Below are 12,085 nucleotides of genomic sequence, written 5' to 3'. Positions count from 1 at the left end.
AAATGTTAAGTTACTCCTTAATGGGGGATGATGTCAACCCAATGAGGAGGTTACAAAATGTTAGGTTAGGTTACTTCATCTTATGGAGAAATCCAGTAAGGTTGGGGGGAGGGTCAAGATTGTGTGAAACTGCAATAATATTTCAAAAATACCTAATTCATTAATTTAGCACTTTATATTAGTTTATATGAAAAAGTGTAACTATGGGAGGTAAATAATTAGTTTTGTGTGATGTGGGATAATTAATTAGATAACTTTTTATCTAAAATTTACTACTCAGTAGCTTACCTGTTATAAGAAGACTGTTCCAGGCTGTGGTCTGAGGTATGGAGTCAGTAGCCACTTCTTGCAGGGATAGTCACTATCTCCCTGTAAGTGACACCCAGCTGGGACGATGCCGTTGTCAAATATCGTGCAGAGTCCACTTTCAACAAGTATTCTTGCATCGTGAACCGATCCCGGCCACTTTGCAACCACATCAATAATGTGGTATCAAGCATCAAACACAAACTGCACGTTGATGCTGTAGTATCTCTTCCTGTTGACAAACTCTACCTTATACTCTCTAGGAGCCACAATCATTACGTGCGTTCCATCAATGCCACCGATCACTTCAGGGAAGCCAGCAATCTGCAGAAACTCCTTCCTCCACTGAGTTTCCAGTTGGGTAACTAAAAATCTTATGAATTAAGAGAGGATGGCATTGTATCACTGATGATCCTGCTGATGGTCTGTTGTGAGGGCCCCAAGTCATCAGTGCTGCACTGCTGCATCTTTCCTATAGCGAGGTACCACAGTGAAGATAACTTGCATCTCGGGGAGAGAGGCCTTGTTCCTTGCAGTTGGTCTCTTCAGCCTTTCCCGCACCAAATTTGTCACGAAAATGATACCAGCAGGATCCTGCCAATACCTCTTCACCAGCTCACGGTCATCTAGCTCATTCAGGACGTCCTTCCTCTCACGAAACGACCGTCTCTGTCGCAGGTGGTGGCGGTGCAGTCCCCCTAGAGTGGCCATGTTTACTTTTAGGATGAAATCTTAGTTGTCTTACTGCTAAAACACCTCGGGAGGTGTTTTAGCAGTAAGACGATCTTTAGGCTTAGGATGCCGTCTTAAGGATTTAAGACTCGAATTCCGCCATTTTTGTGATTTAGGACGACTTCTTACCGTGTTTATAAGTACGGGCCCTGGTCTATAATTTAGCAGTTCCATTTTACTGCCAATCTTACATATAGGCACAATGTCAGCTCTTTTCCACTCTTTCGAGACTAATCCTGTTCGTATGGAGGTTTCCACAATATCAAATACGGGGTTCAACAATTGAATCTTACATTCATTTAGCAACCTCCCAGATATGCCATCAGGCCCCATTGATTTATTAATATCCAGATAGCTTATAATTTTCCTTACATCTTCCTTAGTAACCATGATGTCCTGCATTTGCTTTATTTCCGTAGGTCTTACTCCCATAAAATGCTCCTGCTTTGTAAACACTTTGCAAAAGTTGTCGTTCAAAATTTCAGCTATATCTCCAGCATCCTCATATACTTCTTCCACGTTTTTTACCTTTTCTATTGCCTCCTTATATTTAGTTTTCCATTTATGAATTTGTAAAACATTTTTGGGTCACTATCACAGTTTTCCACCACCCTCTGTTCATATTCCTTCTGTGCTGTTCTCCTTACTTCAACATATCTATTCCTTGCTGTTTTGTAAACTTCTCTTGAGAATACATCACTGTTTTTCTTAAGTTTCTTCCATGCCTTTTCTTTGTTCTTTTTTGCTTCTTCACAATTTCTATTAAACCACTGTTTATTATTTAAAGTCCTCTTTCTGTAATATGGCACAAACTTTTTCACAGCAGTTATACAAATCCATAAATTTATCGTATTTCAATTGCATATCCCTTTCAGGTATTTCATTAAAGAACTCCCTTATATGGTTATAATTTGCCCTAATATAATTTAATTTTTCCTCCCTGCGTTCCACAATCTTATTCGTGCTTAATTCCGTATCCAGCTCAAAGCTTAAGACATCATGATCGCTTCTCCCCAAGGGACATTTATGTTCAATTTCCTCTTTTAGAGAGATGCCCCTGGTAAATACCAAATTCAACCTTGCTGCAACATCTTGTCCCCTGCACCTTGTTGGTGATCTCACCCACTGTGTCATCAAGTTATTTGTTGCTACCTTTAACAATTCCTCTGCCCACTCACCACTGTTCACCACTTCGTAGTCTTCCCACACTATTTCTTTACAATTAAAGTCTCCGACTATCATCACTCTATCCTTTCTGATGAGTTCTTGCTTCATTCTGTCTAGAGTATTTCTCATCACCATTTGGTACTGTTCATATTCCCAAGCATTGGTTCTGGGTGGTATGTATACTGTTATAATATTAATGTCCCTCTTGCCATCTGTTATAAGCATACTTATCACTTCCTCATTTCTCTTACTATAGTTCACCTCCTTCACTATCAGATCTTCCTTAGTAAGAACCATTATACCACCACCTCCTTTATTTTTCTATCATTTCTCCATACTTTGTAGTGTTTTACAACAAACCAGTCTAGCTTTATTTCGGGCCTTAGCTTTGTTTCCACTACACACATTATGTCCGGTTCGTTATTTCTTAGGTAATCCATACATTCTAGCCTCTTAGACAGAAATCCATCTATATTCGTGTAAGTCACTTGTATTCCATTCCTAGTCTCATTCCTTCATGTAATGTCTATTCCGTCTGTTTTATCCACCACTTCTTTAGCCTCCCATTTCTCATCCTCCAAAAACTTGGTCTTTTCCTCCTCTGTTCTTTCGTCATTCCTCTCTTTCACTTCAGTTACAAGCTCTTTCATTTTCATTCGCTCATCTTGTGACATATTTCTTCTTATGTAAATTGTTTTGGTTTCCTCAGAGTCCTTAAGTTTCCAAGCCCTCTTCAATAAGGCCTCAGCTGCCACCTGAGACTTTAATTTCAATTTTAATGGTCTATTCTTGCTTTCCTCAAAAGCTTCCAATGTCTCACACTTTCTTCTACCTCAGCATATAGGTCCTCTTCTTCCACAGAGATCTTGTTCAGTAAAGACTTAATCCTGTCATTTTCCTTATCCCTCCTGTCCTGCCAGTTCCTGTTAATTTCTTCCCTCAATCCTATTATGATCACACATTTTTTCTTTTCTGCAATATCTCTCACCACTTACTCATTTTCCTTTAGTGCCTTTACCATTTCCCTCTGCGTAATCCCTTTATTTTCCTCTTCCTGCTTTTTCACTATCTCCCTAAAGGACCTTTGTACCTCCTGATGTTCATGGTTCACTTCTTTCATCCTGGTATCAATTAGATTAAGGCATTCCTCCTTCCTCAAGTCCCCTTCGGATATTTTCATCTCCATTTCCAGGAGTTTAGCCTTCATCTCTTCATATTGATTCCTTAGTTGTTGGTTTTCTTTCTCCATCTCTACTTTTTCCTTCAATAGCTCTTTATTCGCTATCGTTAACAAATAGATATCTTTTCTGAACGAATCATTCTCAGCTAGAACTCTATCCAGTTTTTCTTCTATGGACAAAATGTTTAGGAACTTACTTTCCAGTGCCTGAACTCTTGCATCCATATCTAATTTCTCCAGTCCTCTTGGCGTAGTTATAAAACCTTCAAAGTCCCGGGCTTGTCTAGATGCCATATTTGGTATCGTAAGCTGATTACGGCCAAAACAATCACCGCCCACACTCTCCTCTCAGGGACCACTCTCCATATCCCTCACTTTCAACACTATGCAACATTAACAGGACACTAACTTAGAGGTACCCGGGCCCTGTAACACCATAGGTATTTTCCTTCTTCCCGTCCGCAGCCGGAGACGAGCTGTCCTTTCTCAGCGACGGCGAGTGTGTGTGTTTCACTGTTTGATCTGCTGCAGTCTCTGACGAGACAGCCAGACGTTACCCTACGGAACGAGCTCAGAGCTCATTATTTCCGATCTTCGGATAGGCCTGAGACCAGGCACACACCACACACCGGGACAAGGTCACAACTCCTCGATTTACATCCCGTACCTACTCACTGCTAGGTGAACAGGGGCTACACGTGAAAGGAGACACACCCAAATATCTCCACCTGGCCGGGGAATCAAACCCCGGTCCTCTGGCTTGTGAAGCCAGCGCTCTAACCACTGAGCTACCGGGCATGTGTGCGTGCGTGTGTGTGTGTGTGTGCTTCATCCGACCAGATGTTGGTGTCTTTCACTCATGTGGTGACATTGCATTGGATTGCTGAAATGCATATGTATTTGGCAAATAAAATTGTTAGAAAGATATATCAAAGCAAAATTCATGAGGACACTGGGCAGGAAGTTACTCAATGTGTGGGTGATGACTGTAGGAGCATTTAGTGGTATTTATAAGTGACGTCACAGATTTTCTGCCTATGGAGAAAATATTGGTACCCATAACACTCATTATGACTTATTATTTCCATATAGATTGTTCAAAGTGGATAAATGAGGGATAATAATAATGATTATAATGATGATGATGATGATGATGATGATGATGATGATGATGATGATGATAATAATAATAATAATGATGATGATGTCAAACAGAAAAAAAAACATACCTACATATGACTGTGGACAACAATTTCAGACTGGTTTACAATGGACTATTTTCAGTATCATTAGTACTTGTAGCTAGTACCAGTATTGGTATCGGCCAAATTTTGCAATATTGGTATCGGTACATCTCTATTGTAAATGTTTGTTATTTGCTATCTGCAGAAATGAATGGATTATTCAGCAAAAACATGGAATAAAGCAGAGAAGTTAATGAAGCTTATTGATAAAAAAGTTTAAGCCTGAAATGTCAGAGTGAGTAACAGTATGTTCCATTACTATAATGTAAATATGCTCATTTTCTTCTTAGTATTACTACTATCATTCTTATTATTGTCATTATTATTTTTATCACTATTATGTACCATCATTACTAATGCTATTGTTATTATCATATACAAGTATAACACTTCTTGACTATTTTGTTTGCAGGGATTCCTTGTTGGTATCACCCCACGTGCCAGTCAATCATCATTGACCAGCCTCTCCGATACTGTTGGACTCTATTTAATGAAAGCCATTGAGCAGTGTTTATTTGCCTTCCTGGGACACATGCATCCTTACATGTGATTGTGCAAACATCCTAGCAAATAAACTAGAGGCAACCAATGACACCAGTGCCCTCCAAAATCATTCTATACCAGCTGCTTACCAGGTGACCAGTTTTTGCTGCCTCATGTTACCTATGTGGTTGGCCATGCATCCAAGTGCTCCCAGCTGCCTCACTGGTTCCTGGCCACACACAAGCCTGTGTTCCTACTTTGGCCACCAACCAAATTGTAGCACACACTGCACCATTGCCATCTTCTGGATATTTTTTTTAAGGGGGAGGGGGGTTCTGTTGCCTATGGTCTTATAATGGTGGTCAATGCCATGTGTTTGCCACTCCTTCCTCCCTGCCACCTTGACAACAACTTAACTATAACACCATGTTCTTGCACTGCTTGCCCCCTTGCCTATAACGTGGCTGTTTCTCCAGCTTCCTGTACCTTTTCCTGTGTTGCTGAGTGCCTTATAACCTGGGATGGTAACCTGTAACAAATCCAGCACAATATCAAGGATTTTGATCAGCTTTGTTTCTGCTATTCAATTGCTTGTTATCCCCACCTCCAGTTTCTGCATCTTTTGTATAAGAAGCAGGTGTTTATTTTTTCTGCTGCTAGTCTCATACTTTTGGTATCTTGAATCTTTGCGTGGCAACTATTTCTGCACTTTCCTGTCTTCTGAACTGTTATGGAGAGCATTTTTTGCTACCTGTGATGTCATTGGCAGTTTGGCACCTGATTAAAATCAGTTACCCAGATATTATCAAAGGCATGGATAGGGTTGACCTGGCAGACTACCTAATTTCTCTGTAGAAAATCAACACTGAAACAAGAAAATGCTACATCATTTCACCTTTCACATGACTGATGTAATAATTGTCTACAGCTGATTTTGTACAGATGGGATGTACTCTACCTCCAGCTACTAAAATCAGCAATAATTTCTTAGGCATTTTTCAGAATAAAAGTAGCATTTTCTTTGATTATGGAGGAAAAGAATGCAACAATAAAAGAGGAAAACCATCTATTTCAAATGTTACTGATGTAAGAACCAAAGTAATCAGTGCTGGAAGACTTCAAATCTTGCCTGATCATCATATCAGATATTATGACGATGTTGGCATTGGTCTGCTGTATGAGAATGAAGAAAGATATGAAAGAAAACAGGATACAATGGTAAAACAAATATTATAGTTGCATGTTCCAGTTGCTAAGTAAGCCTATGCCTAAATGGGAAGTAAAACTGTTGAATAGAATTTCATACTCAATAGACTGTTCTGCAGGCAGTGAAGAAAAATTTTACTTTTTATAAAACAGTTTAAAACAGCCCTGTGTAATCAGTGGGACTCAAGAGGCTTTCACTGCAGCCCTTTCTCCTAGAAATAAATAAATTATAGTGCAGCCCTCAGAGAGAGAGAGAGAGAGAGAGAGAGAGAGAGAGAGAGAGAGAGAGAGAGAGAGAGAGAGAGAGAGAGTGTTACCAAGTGGAGCCCACCGAAAGTTTGACAAGATTCATATTCTCGTGTACCAGTATCACCATATTTTTTTCTATTTCGTTCACTAAGGTACAGATTTTAATTATATTAGAACAGAAAATAATATATTACTTAACATTTTTAATTATTAGATTGAGTGATCATTGGTTGTCTGTCTATGAGTCTGACACGTATGGTTCACGTACTGTAGTATGGTACATGTGTTCCCGCCTGTCAGTATCGCTGCCTCACCAGTCACCAGTCTCCGTTGTGACTTCATTTGTTGTGGTTGATTTGTGATTACCAGTATCTACTGTAAGTTGTTAATGTTGCAGTTTTGTGATTGACTTTAGAAAATTTGCAAGCAGTGTATCCAAAACTCTCTGCTCATGCAAGGAAAATGATGGCAGTGTTTGGTTGCACATATGTATGTGAACAGCTCTTTTCAAAAATTAATCTGGTTAAAAACAAGTATAGATCTTCACTTACTGATGAACACTTTTAAAGTACCCTGTGTGTAGCCACATCATCCATACAGCCTGATATTGATGAGTTGATGTCCCAAATGCAACATCAACCATCTCACTAGGGTAGCCTTTCATTTGCAAATTAATGCTCAGGAAATGTCTGTTTTTGATAATAATTCTTGTTAATGAACCCAGTTAACCAACAATAGCTAATTATTTATGTTTGTACATTATAATAAGGTACAGTAGCTCATTTATAGTAAGGAAAATACATGTTTTGGACAATTCTTATTTTTGTGATCCCAATATAAATAAAATCAGTAACAAAATGATTTCCTATCTTTATCAGTATAATCTCACATAATATGTCTTCGATCGTAGTAAATAACATGAAATAGTAAGGTTATGTGACCCTCCATACCAACAGAGTCGTGACTAGTGGCCCTTTAGGAAAAAAGGTTGCACACCCGTGGTTTAAAACATGTTTTGTGTAACCATTGTAAAAAAAAAAAAATAAATAAATAAATAAATAAATGCCAGAGTAAGGTAAAAGTTAAATTTGACTGTAGAAATACATAGTATTATTTCCTTTTCTTTTTACAGAAATTGCCCAGTTCCCCTTGAAAATATGAAAAAAATTAATCCTCTAATTCTAAGTCACTTAATATACCACATGTTTCAACGAAAAACACAAAAACATAAACGCAACACCATGCATTTTTTTTCTTAATGTCAGATAGTTAATAAATGATGTCCCTAATAAGATAATCATTCAATTAAGCTCAAGTCTATAAAATATAGAGGAAAATGTGTGTCCAAAATGTCACACCTGTTGTGCAAATGCAAAATCAATCATGTTGATTGGTTCTTTGGTTTCAAAATGCATCCACTGGCCAATCAAGAAATACAGAACCAATGTAGCAAATCCCGAGTATTTTGTGGAGAAAGAAGTGAAACAAATTGAAATATTTCGATTAGTTTGGGGAAGATGTCTGTCCATACACTTTAGTAACTTCCATTGGACCACCAGATTTGAGAATGAGAAGTAAAGCAACAACTTCACATTTATTTCCTCATATTGCCAGTTAGGTTAACACTAGTTTGCTTTGGTTTATATTGGGTTAGGTTAATTTAGTCCGAGGAAGATGTCAATCAGCAGTGTGTTGTCTCAACCAGTTATATTAGTTAAATTAGCTAGGTTAGGTTTGGTTAAGATGGCTTTGTCCTGGGCAGTTACTGACCTGGTGCACAGCTGATGGCAACAAGTACTCTCCACAACAGTAACAGTCCATATTTTAGACTATTACTTCTATGATACTTAAAGAAAAAAGAAACTACATTTTCTTATATCAAATTTTTATCTTTACATTTTGTATAAAATCTTTTACTATTCTTTTCATCACAAAATACTTTGCAGGGGGATAGGGGAAGGGGATCCAATTAAAAAAAGCAATGATTTTCAACAAAATCATGCAAATTCATTCAGAAGTCAAAAACTACCAGAAGAGATTGTTTCATCCGAAATTGAGACTGGTAAAAGAGTATATATATAATATAAAAAAAAAAAAAGTGCTTTTGATGGATGGAATGAGAATCCCTCCCTTGCAGAATTGGTTCCCCTGAAATTATCTCGGGGGAAACACCCTTGAAACTGATTACCCAGTAATCAGGGGAACGTTGGGCAGTCCTAACAGCCTGCCACTACCGCAGACATCATAGCCATCAATTCCGTCAGCATACACACAGCAAGGAAGGCCTCTCCCCCAACACAAACTGTTACCGAGTCACGGTTTCAAAATCCAAGAAACGTCTTCATCCTCACCAAGCAATCTTACCTTTCTGGTTCTGATTGTCACCTCCTAATCGGCACTTCGCTTCCTCACTATTCAAACGCCTGGAGCAGCGTGAAGGCGCTTAGCGGGCTAAAAACTTCCACCGACGAGCACTACTACTTCGGGTTTGCCAGGAATTTGAATGTCAGGCTTCCGACACTCCTGGGTCCTGGGATAGCCTTTGCAACGGCCCCCCTGTTGTAGTTATAGTCACCTTGGTTGTTGCTGGTTTTACTCCTTTTTTTTACGATTCACTTTAATCACTTTTCTTCTTTCCTTTAACTATAAACTTTTAACATAACATAACATAACATAAATAATAGGATAACAAAGGGCCACCAGGGCCCATCTAGGTTATCCTGTATCAGTCGCACAGCGACCTCGTCATCAGTACTTAAAGATACACTTACAAGTACACAATACATTATATACTAATTCTAAATATTTGGCCCATTAACAGGGCTAAGTCCTGCAGCGAATTCCTCTACAATTTGTGATCCCCATACATGGGGATCATGTCTTGTTTAACTATAGTAAATTTCTTATAAAACTATCATGCAGCGCTATACATAATTATAAATCTAATAAATTTAAGTGCTTATCTAATCTGTTTTAAACATTGTCAAACTAGTGCTATTTACAACCCTCTCTGGCAATGCATTCCAGAAGTCTACCACCCTATGACTAAAGAAATATTTTCTTATATCTAACCTGCAGCCTTGCTTTCTAATCTTCCTGCCATGATTTCTAGTCCTACTTCCCTCCTCTAAGGTAAAGAAAGATCTCACATCTATGTAGTTTGTATCTGAGAACATTTTAAATAACTCTATCATATCCTCTTATACATCTCTCAAATGAAAACATGTTTAATTCCTTTAATCTATCTCTATACTCCAGGCACTTTAATGCTGGTATCATCCTAGTTGCTCTTCTCTGAACTGCTTCTAACATGTTGATATCCTGCCTATAATGGGGTGACCAGGCCTGTATGCAATACTCTAAATGGGGCCTAACATAGGAATTATATAAGCTATGCACCACTTCCTTACTTTTATAACTAACATTTCTATTTATAAAACCCAGGATCCTATTTGCCCTATTTCTTGCTTCTAAACATTGCTTTGAAAATTTCATAGTCCTGTCTATCACTACTCCTAAATCCTTTCCTTCCTCTACTGCCTCTAGCCAACATCCCTCCATCTCATAGCTAAAGTTTGTGTTGTCTTTACCTAAATGCATAACCTGACACTTTTAGAATTAAACTCCATCTGCCACCTGTCTGCCCATGCTATCAGCCTGTCCAGGTCTCGTTGTATTCTGTAATTGTCCTTTTCACCCTGTACTGCACATGCTATCTTAGTATCATCTGCAAACTTTGATACTTTGCTACTAATTCCTATATCTAAATCGTTAATGTACACCAAGAAAAGAAGAGGTCCTAGCACTGATCCTTGGGGTACCCCACTAACCACTTCCTTCCACTCAGACATTGCCCCATTTAATACTACTCTCTGTTTCCTATCAGAAAGCCATTCACTAATCCAATCAACTAACCTACCCCTATCCCATGTAGTCTCAATTTGTACACTAGCCTCCTATGCGGTACCTTATCAAACGCCTTGCTAAAATCTAGATATATAACATCTATGCTATTTCCATCATCTAACTCCTTGGTAATATATTCTAAGATATCGAGCAAATTTGTAAGACAGGACCTCCCTGATCTAAAGCCATGTTGGGTATCTCTAATTAATCTATTCTCATTTAAATGCTCCCAAATACTACCCTTAATGATTTTCTCTAGTATCTTACATACTATACTAGTTAAACTGATCGGTCTATAATTATTCACATCATCCTTCCTACCTTTTTTAAATATTGGTGTAACATTAGCTAACTTCCAGTCCTGAGGTATCTCAGCAAACCTAAGTGATCTTTCAAAGATTAACTTAAGTGCTTCAGAAATACTGTCTACACCCTCCCTAAGTACTCTGGCATGTAGCTCATCAGGACCACTAGCTTTCCTATCGTCTAGTTCAAGAATAAATTTCCTAATAATTCCCGGTTTTATATCAATATTTTCTAAAGCTCTTAAACTACTCGTCGCACTGTTTGTAACAGGATTTCCTATTCTTTCCCTAGTAAATACTGAAGAAAATTGTTCATTCAATAATTCTACTATGTCTTCATTTTGATCCACTACTACACCATCTTTTCTGAGTGGTCCAATCCTATCCTTATTTCTTTTATCACTGACCTTGTAATAACTATATAATTTTTTGGGATCTTTACTCCCAGCTCTAGCTAGTTTTATCTCTGCCTGCCTTTTACTTTTTTATAACCTTACTCAAATCATCCCTGACCTGTCTGTACCTAATCAAATCTACATCTTCCCCACTTTTCTGCAACTCTCTATATGCCCTCTTCTTCTCTCTGATCTGGCTACCTATCTCGTGAGTCCACCATAATGGCTTCCTGTTTCTCTGCCTTATATCTTTGTAAGGGATACACTGCATCACTATACCCTTTACTACAACCTTAAAATATCCCACATCTCCTGTGCAGTTTTATTTCCAAAACTATCTTCCCAGTTTACCTCTCCTAATAACTGACGTAACCTACCATAATTGCCTTTCTGATAGTTTGGGACTCTAGTCTTATTCACTATATTATCCCTACTGGAATTAATGATAAATCTAATTATATGATGGTCACTGTTTGCTAAAGTCTCTCCTACCTCAACTTCCTTTAAACAATGCTCAATATTTGTTAGTACTATGTCTAAAACCTTCCTCCCCCTAGTAGGTTTATCTACCATCTGCACTAAATAGTTATCCTGAAAACTTTCCATAAACTTATTTTCACTAGCATCTCCTACCATCCTCTCCCAGTTTACTGACTTAAGATTAAAATCCCTAAGATAATTGTCTGACTAGTACACCCCTATTTATCTCATCTACCATAAGGTTGTCTACATCTGCTGACTGGTTAGGTGGTCTATAAAAGCTCCTACTCTAATAACCTTACTTTTGTTTACTCTAACATCCAGCCATAAGGACTCTACTCTGTTATCTACCTTAATACCATTAACCTGACTGGAAATGAAGGATTTTTTACATAAATAACTACTCCTCCACCTATCCTACCAATTCTCTGG

General features: G+C 38.2%; 2 protein-coding genes across 3 annotated transcripts in view; both read right to left on the bottom strand.

Moving 5' to 3' along the window:
• LOC123513692 (uncharacterized threonine-rich GPI-anchored glycoprotein PJ4664.02-like) overlaps positions 1 to 9,205 on the bottom strand; it is a 91,855-nt gene extending 82,650 nt beyond the window's left edge. The window contains exon 1 of one of the 2 annotated variants that reach the window (XM_045271052.1): positions 8,932 to 9,205. The gene's annotated coding sequence lies outside the window, so the exon portion shown is untranslated. The remainder of the gene's footprint in view (positions 1 to 8,931) is intronic. The other variant, XM_045271051.1, reaches the window with a different exon arrangement.
• Positions 493 to 1,017, bottom strand: LOC123513440. Its single transcript, XM_045270597.1, has 2 exons — positions 793 to 1,017; positions 493 to 651 (listed from the first exon to the last, which is right to left on the bottom strand). The coding sequence occupies exons 1-2, from the start codon at positions 1,015 to 1,017 to the stop codon at positions 493 to 495; spliced, it is 384 nt and encodes a 127-aa protein (XP_045126532.1).
• Positions 9,206 to 12,085: the final 2,880 nt, after the last annotated feature.

This window comes from Portunus trituberculatus, chromosome 36, assembly GCF_017591435.1.
Source record: "Portunus trituberculatus isolate SZX2019 chromosome 36, ASM1759143v1, whole genome shotgun sequence".
NCBI classification, from domain to species: Eukaryota; Metazoa; Arthropoda; class Malacostraca; order Decapoda; family Portunidae; genus Portunus; species Portunus trituberculatus.
The sequence above is the reverse complement of the archived record's forward strand: the minus strand, read 5'-3'. Positions and strand labels throughout refer to the sequence as shown.

Excerpts from the sequence above, each read along its gene's own strand:
- LOC123513440 (XM_045270597.1), bottom strand. The coding sequence starts at position 1,017 with ATGGCCACTCTAGGGGGACTGCACCGCCACCACCTGCGACAGAGACGG. Across the intron at positions 652-792 it reads TGCAAGTTATCTTCACTGTG|TGGAGGAAGGAGTTTCTGCA; the intron begins GTACCTCGCTAT and ends CTGGAAACTCAG.